At 45.7% G+C, this 16,720-nt stretch overlaps 2 protein-coding genes across 2 annotated transcripts in view; one reads left to right on the plus strand and one right to left on the minus strand.

Annotated features, from left to right (window-relative positions):
* TSPAN4 (tetraspanin 4) overlaps positions 1-11,062 on the minus strand; it is a 455,720-nt gene extending 444,658 nt beyond the window's left edge. The window contains exon 1 of the mRNA XM_074842682.1: positions 10,907-11,062. The gene's annotated coding sequence lies outside the window, so the exon portion shown is untranslated. The remainder of the gene's footprint in view (positions 1-10,906) is intronic.
* Positions 11,063-11,147: 85 nt separating this feature from the next.
* On the plus strand, positions 11,148-15,741 carry POLR2L (RNA polymerase II, I and III subunit L). Its single transcript, XM_074842685.1, has 3 exons — positions 11,148-11,287; positions 11,780-11,881; positions 15,268-15,741. Exons 2-3 carry the CDS (start codon positions 11,787-11,789, stop codon positions 15,374-15,376), a joined length of 204 nt encoding a protein of 67 aa, XP_074698786.1. The 5' UTR covers positions 11,148-11,287; positions 11,780-11,786; the 3' UTR covers positions 15,377-15,741.
* Positions 15,742-16,720: the final 979 nt, after the last annotated feature.

Raw genomic sequence — 16,720 nt, forward strand, 5'->3', positions numbered from 1 at the left:
TGCATGCCACTGAATAAAAGCTTCCATAGGCTGTACAGCAGCACCTAAATATTTGTCCTACTGCTGTTCATCCATAGCTGGCACACATTCAGAGACTGCAAAGACAAAGCCAAACCAAAGCTCAGACTGACTTTTCTACCTCCAATTTGCATTGCACTTTTCCCTCCAGGGATCTCGCATGGTTTGGTTTGGATTCCATCCCAGCTCACTCCTGAACAGAGAGATGTATCAAACAATTTCAATGCACCAACACATTTAATTTTAAATTTAAGTATTTGAAATGACTTTGAATGCATATGCTCGACATTTCAATACTGTTCTGGATAACTTTTTAATCCACTCATTTTTCACTAAGTGGTTAGAGTGTAGGGCAATTGGACCAAACTAAAATCAGAAGATTGCACCAAGGCAGACATCCACAGAATGAAAGCTGTTTGGGTGGAGGACCACCCTCCCATGGGAAATGAAAACTTTGGCACTAGCTTTTCAAAATTCAGTTGAACCAAACACTGTCCACCATGAAGCAGGACAAAGCCATGAGCTAGCAGCAAAAAAAGGAAACGCCACGAGGCAAATAAGCTACTTGTGACTTCACCCCTTTCACTGCAGAGGCAGATAAGGGGGCAACAAACTGCCAAATGACTTGAGGATGCGGGGCAAACGTGCAGGGTCAGAGCAACTCTGCAACTTATACAAAAGCCTGCCCAACAGAACTAGTCACAAACAGGCAAAGGCAGGGTTAATACATACACTCTGTGTGTATGAGTGTATATAGTTATACACACACTAAGGAAATACTACAAGGAGGGGTCATCAAAACCATTTTCCTTATTATAACAAATAACTTAGGCAGCAGTAAAGGACAGTTGGCTTGTCCACAACAGCACTTGCCATCAGAATCAGTATTGCACAAGGTAAATGGGGCTTCCACTTGCCAAAAGCCACAGGCTGCCAAAGCAGTCTGACTTTGGATGGATCATTGCTAGGACTGAACCTGCAACAGGTGAACTGGGTGCATAGGGAAAGAACCCTAGGGAGAGGAAAAAAAAAAAAGAGCTAGAAAACGAGGCTTATTAATCTGTAAACGCTTTGATACAGAGAATCTTGTATGTTCTTACATTGGCCAAAACAATGGCCCAGAACTAGTTCTCCTTTCACAATACAGTACAAAGGAACCTGAAACCATTATTGTCTAGCAATGGCTCATCATGGGTCCCATGAATAAAGGACTTGGCAATAACCCAGCAGCCACAAGGCTTACGACAGCTTTCTCAGGAACTTATGAGAATCTGACTTCTTTCCAACAACTCCCTTAGGCTCCCAGAGGAATCCCCAAACAGCTTTTCAAGCCCTAGGACAAGCCAAGGCCCCTTTCAAGCCAGCTGACAGCAAAGAGGATACCCAAAAGGCACTGCAATGACAATCCCACAGCAGAGCAGGAATGCAGGCAAGCAATAAAACTGATGCTAAACAGGTCCACAATAAACTGGCCCTACCCATAATTTAAACAGTAGGGCACTGCCAAAATTAAATGGTCATTTACTGACAGAGAGAGCAAAGAAACCTAAAACCCCAATAGAACAGTAAGAGATCACAGACAACTTTCAGAAAACAAATGCTTCTCAAGCCTACCACTGCATCTAGATGAAGAAACCTCATCTTCCACTTCCAAGCGTAGCTCTGTGTCCTTACCTCTAGCAGGAGAGTAGGATCTTCTGGGCAGTTCTTGTTTTCTGGTATAAAGGCATTCTATTATCCATTCTCCAAGTACAAAATCTTCTTGCGTGTGTGACAGAAAAGTCCTAGTCATCCCACAGTCCCTTTCCTCCAGATGTCCTGATTCACTCTGACAAAGGCAGAATGCCTAAGCAGCAGTAGCAGTACAGGCAGAGCCACTGCAGCACAGCCCTAGCCCACTATCACTGTGGCTGAAGCTAGGAATGCTTGAAAGAGGGTATCGAACCAGCACTTCTCTACAGCAGGAATAGCTCTTCTGTGCTCCACAAACCCTTCCTCGATCCATAAAGTGGCTGCACATGTGCTGGGGGGAAAGCCATTCTTTCACCCACATACCATTTTGTTCTGCAGGATAGAAGGGAAAGTGTATTTGTTCAGCATGCATTTTAAGATGATAGAGCATCCCTGCTTTAAACTGAACCCACACCTCGGGGATGTAGCTCAATAGAGAAGCAGAAAAATGCATCTCCTTTGCAGAAATGCAAATACATCCAAATACACCTCTGGCCCAGATGCAGACAGGTGGCATCCTTCGTATAACACCATTCACCCACATTACAGATAAACCACTGCACAATTCAGTTATTAGAAAGCTAAGCAGAATCCACACACACATTCATCTTCAGAGGTTTCTCAATACAAACAGAAAAAGCTATCTTTCACAGAATACAAGCACTTTCATAATATTAACCTTTTTAGCTTCTCTACCGAGAATGGCAAATGTCATAAATCAAGAATAAAAACGAAGCAGCTTGACAAAGTCATACAAGAGGCCTGCAGGAAAAGGCCCTGGCTGGGGGGACGTCCCAGGGAGGGGAACTCACGTCCATTTGCTCAGCATACAGCTCCTCAGGCAGGGGGGTGTAAGGGTGAAAGGTGGAAAGATGTCTTTGGTTTATGCCTACTTGGGAGAGAGCCAATTTAAGGAATCAGAATAATTTGGGAGTCCTCAAAATACTCAGCATATCCTAAAGGAGATGGGTAAAGTGCTTTCCAAATATCTTGGGGGAGAGCAGAGGTACGTACTATTTTAGATCAGGCAGGGATTTGAAGGCAAACTGCAAACAGAACTGGAACCCTGATCTCACCATTCTTTTTACTTAGGCCAAAAATGAATGCAAAGCCCCAACCAACCCCATCAGTCCTTGAGCACAGCTCAAGCAGCCTATTGTTCCAAGAGGACTTATCAATCACTACAGACAACCCTCTCTGATCAGGCCATATGATTGAAGGCTTTACTTTATTATTCCCTCACACCAGCACCAAGCAAAGCAGCAGTGTATCACATCAGACAAAGGAACTGCTGCCCTTCAGAACAGACTCCTGACTGCTCCCCGACGCGCACGTGTGTGATTTAGCTGTGTGCAGTGGGAACACGAGAGTAACACACCACGTGTGCCATTCCTTACCAGCTTTAAGGAGGCCACACAACCGAAAACAGCCAGGATGTTCAGAAGTCAAGTTGGTCTTGTATCTTGAGTTTACTAAAATTTCATGACTATTTAACCCGGTACGTTGCAGCATTCCAAAGTACTACCCACATGCTGAAGCACGCTAGAACTGCTGGGTAGAGGCAAGAGATGATGGAAACCTCAGTGAAAGGTAGCTCTCCACAGCTCAGTCCCAGCTCCAACATGCTGTGTTTTACCAGCGTGCAGCCTCAGGGCTTCTGTGCAGTAAGCTGGAGACCCTCCCTCAGCTTTCTAGTCCTGGGGCTACTACATCCCACAGTTTCCCAACCCTCTGCTACTCCAGTGCCACTGTGTTGTGATTAAAATGCTGGAACTGGCTCGTGAATGAAAAAAGTTCACCTGCAAGCAAACCAGCTTCAAAATCCATATTCATAAAGAGCATTTGAGGAATATAGAGGCTTCCCCGCCTTTACCCACTGAAACATAACAGTCCTTGGTCTTTCATACAAAACACGTTGTAATTTCTTTCTTTCCTGCAGAGCAGTCTCTGTGCATGTGTCTACCACTGTATTACCTCAATATTTTTTTCAAGAAACGCTTCTCTAACAAAAAGGAATTCACTCGTACAAAGCAAACTGTATTGCTTCTGCAAAATTTCATTTGAGAATCCACAGTTAAAGTGCAGGACCCCTACGGTTACCAGTTCTGCAGTGTGATAGCTTCAGCATCCCTTGTGAGATGAAGCATGTCACCTTAATGCATCCTTAAGGTGAGAGAACAACCAAGCTGATTGGCTTCATCACCCTAAGGACACACAAAGTGACATACTTAATCTGATGAGAGACACTAAAGCAGTGCCTCTTAATATTTTATGAAACATTTGGCTGTTTTTAATTTTAAAAACAGCAGCTCAATAAACAAAGCAATGGAATGTTCCCTGTGGATGGCACAATGATAGGTGCACAGCAGCCCACTCATCTGAGTGACAACATGATATCCTGTGCCTCGACTCTGTCCTCCTCCCCACATCCACGCTGGAAGCCCCGTACGCTGGAAGGTCTCAGGCTCTGCACACCAACAGCGACTTTTCTAGAAATAGCTGTCTTTCCCCAGGGTGCAGCACACAGCAGGGGCCGCTTTGGAGCTGGTTTAGGACATCCAGCTTCCATATAGCACCTTAATCTGGACACAGCAGGCTGACATGCCCAGGCTGAGTGATGGTTTTAATCAGAAAAACTGCATTTTCTTCCCTACCTGGTCAGTTCTGGAACAAGACTACAGTTACAGACTTTCATGAAACACAAAATGCAAGCATCCCACTGCATTCCTACTGCACGCTTGCTTTAAGCTTACCTGCTTCCTTAAGTAGCCACTGCTGACCACTGTCAGAGACAAGGTACTCAGCAAGATGGATCTTTGCTCTTACTTATAACAACCATCTTTTATTCCCACTCCCACAAAGGCTTGCAAGACGCAAAACCGGACAGAAGACAGATGGAAGGAAAAGCCCAAGCATCAAGTTTAAATACAGACATAAGCATCCCCAAAAGGCCCAAAGGCTAGTCTTCAGCAGAGCTTGCTCTTTAATTCTTTGTTCCAAATACATCCATCATCATTTATGAGAGCCTCAGAGATAAGACTTCAAAAATAAGTTAGAAAATCCCCCCATTCCTTTTCACTAGAGTTCAGAGACTTGTAGATGCCAGGGCAAACTACTACAAGAGGACTGGCTTGCTGCAGTCTTTTTAGAGATAAATCTTGACGGGAGAGGACCTGAAGTGTATAAACACGCAGAGAAAAAAAGTTCCCAGCCAAAGACAGGAACAAAAGCACATCCGTAAACTCAATGGGAATGCACATATTGCTTTCACCATGGACCACCTTGGGGCTCCTCCCTTCAAGCATCAATAATTAACAAGTTCTGGCCTCACCTCAACTTCACAGTCCACCCTTTACTCTGGAAGGAAAGATTCTGCAGAAATGAAAAGCATTATCCCAAGAAAGAAGATTATTTTGTCATCTGAGGATGCTTGCATGGAAGAGCAGAGCTGATGGGCAGCTCCTGTGATCTTTCTGATTAAAATGCTGCCTCAGGATATTATTCTCCCCCCCCCCCGAAACAGCCATTAGGCTGTGATATATTCATGTAATAAAGGCTTTTTCTTATAAAATATGTCAATCCAAGACTGGCAAACATTATACTTTTGCCTTGAAGTGACCTTACTGAGAACAAACATCACAGATAAAACCAGTCCTAAACTACTTAAATACTGACATCTGAGGAAGCACAGAAGTGAGGGAGTAAACAGGTGTTTTTTCCAACCCCATCTCAGTGTTTTAAAAAAAAAAAAAAAAAGGGGAGGGGGCTAGGGGGAGTTAAGGATGATAAGCCATTTCTGTGAAGGGCTATCTTACCTTTTCATGATCAATTTTATATACGTGTACATGTATACACATATATATGTACACATACACACACAAAACTACACTCACCTGCCACCTACAGCAACCTCTACAGGTACAATAGCATATTAAACCAAACAGCACAGAATTCTGTTCACGGCAGACACAATGGTGTCTGATGATCATCATTATGACCATCAACAGTCTCGTACACTAAGGAACCTTACACCACATCTACAAAGTCATTATTAAAGCAAGAACTGCCTTGGTGGAGCACCCAACACTAGTCAGAACATCTCGGCTCTCACTTCTAAGCACAACCAGGAGCACCTTGAAAATACAGATGGTCCAGCTGTGCTTCTCCATAGCAATGCCCTGCCTCCAAGGGAGGGCACCTGAAGTGGCACTAACAGACACGAGCAGCAGGGAAGGCTCCAGAAATCTCTGAAAGCTACAAAACACCACCACAGCTCACCACCTCCTCCCAGTTTGTTAGCAGGAGCAATCGCTAGATATGCCACCGAGATCATTGAAGATACCTTTACAAATACACGTAATGCTGTCAGACCCAAGCACAGAGCACCATCCCAGCATCCTAACTCCTGTCCAGTGAAGCAGAACAAAGTCTCTGCCCCACTCTCAAGTAATAGGCAGTGACCTTTCCATCTAACACAAGGACACCTTAAATCGTTTTATGGAAAAACAGTTGCATTTTTGGACACATCTACGGGACTTCCTTATACACTCTATTTAGCAGAGACATCTGTTACTCAATATATATATTTCAAACAAATCCCACCCTTCAAATCCTTTCCATCGGTTGTCACTAATGAAGCTTTGTGTGCAAAACCAAGTACATTCTGCCCCCATTAGGAAGCCAATTACAGCAGGAAAAACAAGCAATTAACAAGGTGTAAAATAAACATCCTGCCACCTGCCTTTTAATAGCAACCCCACTTCAAACAAGTCACAGTCTCAGCACAGCTTTCAGAATTGGCAACTGATATTATATATGTATTTATGCAGCAGCTGCTCTTCATTGCAACAAATATTACAGGCTTACCAGATAAGGTCAGCATATGTAAAAAAATATATAGCAAGTATTAAACCCTGCTTTGAGTCCCCGAATGTTGCTTTTAATGAAATCAGCAGCATCAGGCTTGTCTGGTATTACAGTGAAGCTGCAGGCACATCCCCTAGCTTAGAGAGGTTTCTCTTCATTTCTACTTGCTTAGCAGCTTCTGCATTTGTTTCACTAAATCCAGGGGCCTGAACAGCTATTAAACACCATGCAGGGCACCTAAACAATGCAAAGCTCTACAGAGTAGACAGGTCCTTCCTCCTTCCATCATCCCTGCCTCTCCTTGGTTTTCTCCACCTCCCTACCATCCCATGTAAACCTATATGCAATTGCATGGGGGGCACATAATGGGGAAGAAAGCCACCCACTCAGAAAAATCAAGGGGAAAAATCAAGATTCCAGCTTAGTCTTTGCTCCTTAAGCCTGCAAGCTTCAGAGGGAAAGGAGGGAAGTCCTTCCAAAGTCACACTAGCTAGCTCCAGAGGGAGCCACTTTTCTTTCTCTTTTGTGGAACGGGATGAATGACACACTTCTGAGTAGTTAACCTGAACTAGAGAAAGCCCAACAGTAAATCTGCAAGATGTAACAAACTTGGGAGTGGAGAACGTGCCTGAGAAAACAGCAGCCAAGCCTCGCCTTGCATGTTGTGGTTTTTTTTTTTATCATCCCCTCTTGCTCTGGCTCTCTACTTGCTACATATTTATTTGTTAAGTTTTCCATGTCACATTTCAGTTCCTGACTAACGTCCTATTTAATCACTCATTTCAAGATTCATGCAAGTCGTCTCCTCTTAGGGTTCTTCTCTCTCTGGCTTTGTTGAGATCTGAGGTACTGAGTGAAAACTGGTAACACTCTGTCTCTCAATGGCCACAGGAAGCAACAGGAAACAGACCTTTTAACTCCAGAGCCAAGAGGGCTATCCACAGGTTTATAGCAGTCATGCAGTTATTGCAAGTCATGATCAATAGTACCAAAACAATCCCTCCCTGAAAAGTTCTTCTAAAAAGTCCTGAATTTAAATAACAAGTCACTACCCCTGAACACAACTACTACCTAACTGGCAAATCAGATCTTACAAGACCCAAGTCTTCCGTTCCGGTGATGATCTACATCTACGCAGAAACGAGTAAAGTCAGAAGAAGGGGAACAACCACAGAAGGTGAAAAGCAATGAAAGGTGAAAAGTCTTCAGACTTGTGAGGGTGCACGCCTAAACTTAACCTACTGCAACCCACAAAGTTAAAAAAAAAAAAAAAATTTCTCAGCCACGGGTTTCTCACGCTACCAGTACGAGGGCAGAGATCCCACGACTCCTTCCTACAGCCCTAATTACAGAGACAAGGTCACAAAAGACACAATCTGCCAACATGAGCTGCAGGAGGTCATATGGCCACTCAAGCTATAAAAGTATTTTAAGAGTAGTTCAGTCAGGTCACTTAACTGACTTTTTATGGGTTTGTTTTTTAAACAAGCAGCAGTATTTTGCCTTACATTTTGTGGATGGGAAAACAGGAAGCGGGATCTACTCCTTAGTCACCAGTCTAGGATTTCAGGACCCATCACTAACAATGCCATGGAGCAGGCATGCCTAGCTACATTTGGTAGGTCTAAATCCACAAAAAAATGCCAAGAACAAGCCTCAACCACTGATGATGGGACAGAACACTGTCAGCTTTCAAAAGCTGTTCAGATCACAGGAAGAAGTCCTGTACTGCCTTAACCAAGTGGGATATATTATCTGCAATGCCCCACAGCAAAACCTCACATGACAGCAGCTGCTCCAGAAGCACACTGAAGAGCAGTCCACAGTTCTCAAACTTGCTTCAACTTGATTAGATCTAGGGAAGTCTCTTCTGCTCAATGCTGAGGAGCACTCCAGTTTCCTGACCACCAGGCTGTCTGAAGACCCAAAGAACCAGTAGTCTGGGGACTGCTGCTTGTTGAAGGTGGCAAGAGACCAGAAATGGGATGAGAACTTACTGTCAGAAAGACCCATGCTGTTCTAGGGTTAGCTCTAAGAGATAGGACTCCAATTCTTGCAATTCTTCTTCAAAGGATGCTTGAAGCGACCTAACTCTCCGATTCTTCCAGTCCTCATCCCCCTTCAGAAGGATGGTTGAAGAGACCAAATGTGACTAAATACTAAACTGCAACAGCTGAGTGTCAGCAGTACCCACCTCACCTGAAAAAGAGAGCTGAAAGGTGGCATGGCACAACGCGCTCACTCTGCAGAGTCACCCTTATCAGCCTGAGCTGCAGCCCAGAAAACACTGACTCTGATTCCTATTAGTCACATGTGTGCACATCCCCCCCAACTCTTTTAAACAAGCTCCTGCGGTTTGGCAAACAGTCAGATTAAGCAGAGGATACATGAAGTTGAGGAGAGAATGTTCTCAGTATGTAGCAGTCTCTCCAGGTCGTAGATCATAAAAATCCTTACATTTTCTAGGATCAAAGAAGCTACAACCCTAAAAGACCTGTTAGTTCATTAAGCCCATCACCCAGCCAAAGCAGGTTATCCAGAAAAGACGTAGCAAAGTTAAAGTAATACTGCGAGAACTATCTGAGTTATTTTTTCTTTGAAAAAAAAAGATGTTAAGCAAAGTCAGATATAAGAACTAGGTCTGAAAGTTAAAACTCAGTTTTGTTTTTAAGAAATAAGCAAGCACATTTCTACAAGGCACCTATAAGACGCTAACCTACATCTAACGATGTGGCTCTGCCACGAAGCCCTGTGACAGCCCCTCTTTCTCACTCCCAGTTGCAAATTTCCATCTCCAAACACAAATGCCTTTCACTGCACAGTTCAGTAAGAAAATTACTTTGGAGCCCTGGTGCTGAAAATGCATCAAAGCACAATCTCCACATTCTCAACCCCACAAAAAAAAAAAAAAGAAATCAAAGGAGAAAAAGAAAAGACACAGTTTGGCTCCCGCTGGCCTACAATAACAATAATGATAATAATCTAGAGATCGCAGGAGGTTCAGCTACCCTCCATGCCAAGTCAATTTGCCCAGTTCACAACTGCATATAATTGTTCCTGGGACTGCAAAAATAACCATCTTTTCACTAGCGATCAGAACTGTAAAAATGCTTTCAACCAACCTCAAACCCTTATTTGTTAAAACAAAACTATTTGCTCTTTTACAGTTCAAGTTAGGTCTGGCATTTCTGTGCAGAGGGTCAATAATCCAGCCGTTCAAAAAATAGTCACGAAAGACGTATTAACATAAGCTGTGCATTAAGACACAATTATTTATATGCCTGACAGTAATGGCTCTGCGCTGTGCACTGTATCAACTCACAGATACTTTAGCAGGAAAATAAAACACTTTTGGAGAATTTCTGCTCTGCCCAAGGACAATTAGCATAATGCTCACGCTGTCACAAGAGGACAATAAGGACTGACTAATGCTTCATCCCAGAGTCTCCAGAACAGCAGTGTCTGTCCCTAAAGTTTGTAGCCATCGCAGCACGCTTTGCTCAGCACACGGAGGCTGTGCCTAACGCTTCCCCGCTCCTTACATGAACGAAATACAAGGAAAACAGTTTCAAGATGCGTTATCCTCTGCTACCAAACCTCCCCCGCTTGGGGCACCCTATAAAACCGGCTGCTTTGCCTGCAACCAGCCTCCCGAGCAGGGGGAGCTTCCCCCGGCCCCCCGAGCCCGGGGAAAACGCTCCGGTTCTCGAGCCGCTGCTTTTTTTTTTTTTTTTTTTATTTTAGCCCTGGCACAGGTCACAGCAATACGTTAAAAGTTAAACGGGACGGCGTCAAGTCCAACCTGACCCCCGAGTTTAAAAACTCTCGGCAAACCCGCAGCCACGATAGCGCCCGCAACTTGACCGGGACCGCGGGGAGAGTTTGGTTTTAAAGAAATAAAACACTGTGGCGCCGGGCAGGACAACGAATAAAACCCGTCACCCCCGCGGCGGGACAGCAGCGGGGCCCGCAGCCGCTCCTGCCGCCCCCCGCCCGGGAGAGCGCGACCACGGGCTGGGAAACAGCCCCGCGAGGGGCCGCGGCGCCGCGCTCCCGCAGGCACGACAGGCGACACGGAGGGGGGGGGGGGGTCCCGCCGCGGCCGCTCCTCAGCCCCGGCACAGCCGCGGAGCCACCGCGGGCACCGGCGCGCCGCCCGTGAGGGAGCGGACCCGCGCGCTGCCCCGCCTGCGCCCTCCCGCCGGGGTCCCGGCACGCCCGCCGCCCCCCTGCCCTCTCCAGCCGGCGAGTGCCGCGCTGCAGCCACCGGTTGCGTGTCCCGCTCCGGTACCTCAGGCAGGACGGGATGAGAAGTCCGGTCGCTGCAGAAACCCTCTCGCAATGCAACAAGTGCCCACCCACCCGGGTACGGCGAGGGGGAGGAGCGGGGGCGGGCGCCGCGCTCGGTGTCTCCGCCGCCCCGCGCTCCCGCCGCCCCAGCTGCCGCTCCGCACGCGAAACGCGAAAACGAGCCCGCCCCGCGCGCGCACTCTTTTGGGCCGCCCGCGCCGCCGTACAGCTCGGCCGCTACCATCCCTGCCCGGAACCGAGGGGGCGCCGTACCGCCGCCCGCCGCCTCGGCCCGCCCGGAGGCGCCGCGCTCCCCCTCCCCCGCTTCGCCGCACTGGCAGCGCCCGGGCCGCCGGTGGGGGAGCGCGGAGGAGCCGCGGCGGTAAGAGGCGCCTGGCGGGGCGGCGGCCTGGCGGGGCTGGGGGGGTCCGCGGCGCCTTAGGGAGCGGGGCGACTGGGACCGGCCTCCTCCGGGCCTCGGGGTCGGCCCCGGCGAGCGAGGCCTCGGCCTCAGGCTGCCCCGGCCCTACGGCCGTCTCACGCCGGCGCTAGGCCCGTTTCTGCCGGCCGCGGGGCAGCGGTAACGCGGGCTGGTTCCCCGAGCCGGAGGGTGTTGGGTCTCCAGCCTCCCGGTAGCGCGCCGCTGCCCGCCGCCCTGTCCGGAAGGCGCGGGGAGGTGGTGCGGGACGGGCCGCGGGTGGCGGGGCGCGACACCCCCACCCCCCCCCCCGCCTTGCGGCGCTGCCTTCCGCGGTCCCGTTGTCTGTTGAGCTGCCGGCTGGGACTTGTACAACTCCCGAATTTGCTTTCTCATGTCTGAATATGGTATTTAGTCCTTTTGCAGAGGTGCGATCTGTGTTTTTTAATGTTACAGCGCAAAAATGATCATCCCGGTCAGATGCTTCACGTGCGGCAAAATAGTTGGAAACAAGTGGGAAGCCTACCTTGGCCTTCTGCAAGCAGAGTATACAGAAGGGTGGGTATTATCTCTGTACTTTTGAGATTTTAGATGAGATTGCACAGGGTGTAAGATACAGCTACTTCGTGATCCTGCACTTACGTAAAGAGGCTAAAAACTGAGGCTAACTGTTTAGCGAGAGATTAGAAATGATAATGGGTAAGAAAGTACTCATTTCCGTACTGAATCTTTCTGGGTAGTAATATGGAAGTTGCCAAGTCTTAGCCTTTATACCCAAAACAGTCTCAAATATTTAACTCTGTATGGAACAGGAGGGAAAGGAACAAGCAGGACAGACAACTTTGATACCCATGTGTTATTTTTTAAAGGGGAGAGAAAAGTTACAAGTGTAAGAAGTAATGAACGTCATTAACAATATATATATATATATATATATATCCCTCTTAGTCTTTCTTAAAAGCATTTCATCTTCGATACCCAGAGTTGCTAACAGGGGGGAAGGGGTAGTTTAACTGCTCTAGATACCTGACTGATAGTCCTAACAATTCTATTTTAAGAAGTCAGTGCATGCTTTGCATAGCCAGAATTGTCTTTTAATAGTTCAAGGAAGGCCTAGCTGTGGTGGGTCTACTTCAGAAGGGTTTGAGAAGGTAACTCTTGAGAAATACTTACATTGTCATCAAGTTTAAGTATGAAGAAAAAAAACCCACATATGTTTGCAATTTAAAAGAGTGGAAAAAAAAAGTTAGAAGTTTGAGAGACTTCCCAAAGCGATGTTGAAACTCTTAAGTAGAAAGAAAAGAGTATTTGCTTTGCATTCAGATGTTAGGGTTACTAATAGGTTTTTAAATGGACTTATGTCTGTGAACTGTCAGAAGAATGTATATTAACAGCACAGATTTCGCTGCCTTTTCTCTGAAGTAAATCTGAAAACATTCTTATGGTTTAGAACTGTCCAGAGAAAATCATTCAATACTTTTCCTAAAGCTCATTACTTCTGTGAGTGGCCTTTTTAGAGTGCATTTACATCCCACAACCTGTCAAACATAGCTGAGTAGAATATTGCAGCTGCTAAACTAAAGGTATTTGGAAAGTTCCAACCAAAAAAATTTTGGTTTTCTTCCATTTATGGAGCTAAAAACATTAAAATAGTATGGGCTGCTAATCATTTCTCACTAATTCTGAAATTTATCAGAGCTGTTCTGGTAGCACTTCTGACTTATTTTCCAAGCACTACATTTTAACATTTTTCCTGTCCTCGTTACTCTTCAGCTTTTGTATGGGACAGGAAGATGTATGTTGTTACTGGTAAATGCTCACTTGAAAACAATTGCTATGGTCACTGGTGTGATCCCAGGATGCCTGTTCGAGCTGACGCAGTTATGGTACTGTCAGATCAGAAGCAGAGTTTACAGGTATCGAACAGTTAAAATCTTACAGTGCAGTGTCAGAGTCACTATTAATGGTGGCTTAGGTAAGAAATGGATGGACAAAATGGAAGAAATAAACTTGTCTGAACAATTTGTGGTTCCAAAAGACCCACACCTTTCTGTTTGCTCCTTAAAATTGCTCTTTTTCCACAAGTTCTTGGAAGCTAGATGAAAAGGGAAATACAGCTGAAGTTGTTTTAGCTGAAATGTATATTATGACATCTAAAGATGTGATTCCTGTTAGTATTTTGTACCTCTGATAACTACATTTGAAAGTTCAGAACTTTCCAGATAGCTCTTAAAACTTACATATCAACAGACATCAGATGCTTTTGTTCTCGAGTGTTTTGGAAAGTTTAGAGATCATGTGATATTATTGATAAGGGGTTTTTTTAAAAAAAATACACTGTTCATATACATAAATAACTTTTGCAAGTGCTAGCCCTGCTATTGAAGCCCTTGAAGGACTGTCGATAGGTACAAGGACTAATTGACATCCTCAGAGAAGCTGCTGGAGACTCCATGCAGTTAGGCTGTATTGCTTGAAGCCAAACAACCTTTTACCGTGGTCTGGCTTAGGCAGAGGCTTCCTCTCAGTCCTTTGTACTTTAGAAAAGTGTCTGTCAGCTGCTTCCTACAAGAGAATTACAGGTTTTGGGAAATGACATTTGTTTTAAGCAAATGCTGGATTGTTGCCCTGCATCATACAGATCTAGAGACCTGGGATCAGTTGTATTTCATGAATGCCAAATTCTGAAGGAGTACCAGACTGGCTTTATGGTTAATAGGCTGGTGCTAAAGAGCTTGGATAGTGTCACTTAAGAGGTCTGATAGCAGTAGCCATTGAAGACACACGCAGGGGTTTAGGCTAAGGCTGACTCGTACGTTCTCTACTCAGCTGTAAGAACGTTGAGCAGTCACTCAGAAGAATTAAGTGGAAAGACTGTATGACACAAATTTCTTGTTGAGCAGTGTGCGCATCCCTATTTGTGTATTTGTGGGGAACAGGTTGTGTAACTGAATGCTTTTTTATATGGGAACTGGAAAGGGTTTTAGCCTTCCTCAGAATTAGCCTCCCATCCATGTGTGGGCTAGTTTGCATTTGGAGTTATTTTAGTTTCTATATATCTCTCACCCTTTTAATGTGGCTTAGATCACAAATTTATCTTGTGAAGTAGGCAAGTATCATCCTCAGTTTACAGAAACGTTGTGTTATAATGGTGCTTAGAGATGCTAATAGCATGGGTAACAATGCTCAGAGATGCAATTCCTTATTCCTGTGTCAGGAGATTGTCTAGTGCCTTCGCGCTACCTTCTACCCTACAGTTAGCAGGAGCTGTAGCCAGCACAGGGAATTAAGGACTGTCCAGGATTGTAAGAGCAGCGGAAATGGCTTCTCACCTTTCAGAACCGTGTTCCTATGACTGCATTCACACCTCTTGATTGATCAGATTTTTAACCAGATCGGCTCCTCTCTTTCCTAGAGACTGGTGTTTGTAAAAGGAAGACTGAGTTACTGTAACTAAATCGTTGAGGTTAGAAATGAACCATATTTCAAGTCTCTTTCCAGCTGTAAAGACTAAAATTTTATTTCCAATACCAAAACACTTGCATCTCTCACTTAACCTTGCTGTTTCATGACCAAATATGCCCTCACGAGTGGGGTAGTTCAGAAGAGGAAATTTATAAGAGCCTGTTACAGTTCTGTTCCTGGGGGAGTTCTGCAGACTGACCTCTGAAAGTCCGGTAGTGGTGTCAGCTAAACACCATCGTCAACAGAAGATGGTGTGTTCTTGCAGGCCAGCAAACAGGCAAACACCCCGTCAACAGCAGTAAATGGAAAAGAACATTAGCAGCACATGCTGAATTTCAGTTTCTTAATTTGAACTGCAAACAAGGTTTCCTCTATGACTAAGCTCAAAGTAATCAGTATGTTGCTTAGGAACGCTTACAAGTGGTTCTGACTCACTTCATCCATTATTTTTTTTTATTGTTGTTCTTGTTCATTAATAGAGATGCCCTGGATGCCCTTGGTTTGAAGAGATACTGCTGCCGCAGAATGCTCCTAGCCCATGTGGATCTGATTGAGAAGCTTTTGAATTATGCACCCCTGGAGAAATGAGATTAAAAAAGTACCATGCTGCAAGCCATGTGGAACGTATCTCTAATTCTAAACTTGAAACTGGACTTCAGGCAGTAAAGGATGAAAACCACCTGTAGGGCAAGCTTTGACAGATGTTTGCCTTCTGGAGAAAATACTGCCCCGAGCCACTAACCTCTTTCCAGGAAACAAAGGAAAGTTGAAGTCCACTTAACCAAGATTTTGGAGATTAAATTAAAAGTTTGGATGCTTCTTTTCAAACCTGTGTTTGAAGTTGTTTTGTGAACTTTTAGATGCTTCTGCCAGCAAAAAGAATTGTTTCCTCATGTAGAAAAATTTTATTGTTTTTCATTAAAACGTTGAAATAAAGGACGTCTTTCCCTGTAGCATTCCCACAGTTTCTGGGTAGAGTTATGTGTATGCTTGGAGCTTGCCATTTGCTCGTGCTGGTTGTTTGAGGTTAGGAGCAGTATTAACTAATTGGTTCAGTGGTTTACACCAGACAGGCAAGGGGGTTAGAAATGTGGGACTGAGGCTCAGGGTTCCAGCAACAGGGAAGTGGGAAAGTTTGTTTGGTAGAGCTTCTGGAGCTAGCAGAGTGCGCTCCCTGCTGCAGTTAAAGTCAACTTGTGGTCTTTACCCCAACTCTTACAAAACACTACGGCTGCTGTATTATAAAAAACAGTGAATCAGATGGTGCAGTGCCCTTGATTTCGGTAAAACATGTGTGAGCGTTCCCATGGAAAGCACTGGATGTGAGACTTCACGCATGCTGGTGTGAACAGGATCAAAGTCTTGCTCTTGCCAAGCACCTGCACCGCTCTGTAGCTGGTAGGCAGGCAAGCTTTCCACTTGTTAGTCATTTCTCTGCCTTCACGTTGCGCTGCGCGTGCGGTGTGGTACTGCCTGGCCAAGCGTGGAGTGCTGTGTGCTCTCCTGGTGGAGTGACACACAGGGGTCAGCTGGACGTGCAGGGCTCGTGGAGGTCACCCACCCCGAGAGACGGGCACTCACCCTCCCCAAAGGTCTCGCCCTCCTGTTGCAGCAGCAGCTTGAAAGCTGGGCCGTGTTTCACGCTGGTCTCTGACACCTAGAAAATGCATCAGGCGGGGTGGTCTGTGAGCAGGCAGACACACCCATCTTACCTGACAATGAAGGAGGCCAGTTCCCACATCTGTACACGCTCAGGATCTGTTCAAATGCAGCATTAGCCCATGTGCCAGCGTAGGACAAATCATCGTTACAGCAGCCTTGGAGAAAACGGGCTGGAATGGATGATAATCCCTTGTCTTGCAGTCTCTTACTCCTTGGTACAGTTAAAAGTTTTGGCACACGTATATCAGCTGCTGGGTAAGAAGTATCTCT

Source organism: Strix aluco, chromosome 16 (assembly GCF_031877795.1).
Source record: "Strix aluco isolate bStrAlu1 chromosome 16, bStrAlu1.hap1, whole genome shotgun sequence".
NCBI classification, from domain to species: Eukaryota; Metazoa; Chordata; class Aves; order Strigiformes; family Strigidae; genus Strix; species Strix aluco.

What these genes read in the sequence shown, in the direction of transcription:
- POLR2L (XM_074842685.1), top strand. Translation starts at nt 11,787, where the DNA reads ATGATCATCCCGGTCAGATGCTTCACGTGCGGCAAAATAGTTGGAAAC. An exon ending in CAAGCAGAGTATACAGAAGG is followed by an intron (nt 11,882 to 15,267) that starts GTGGGTATTATC and finishes GTTCATTAATAG; the next exon opens with AGATGCCCTGGATGCCCTTG.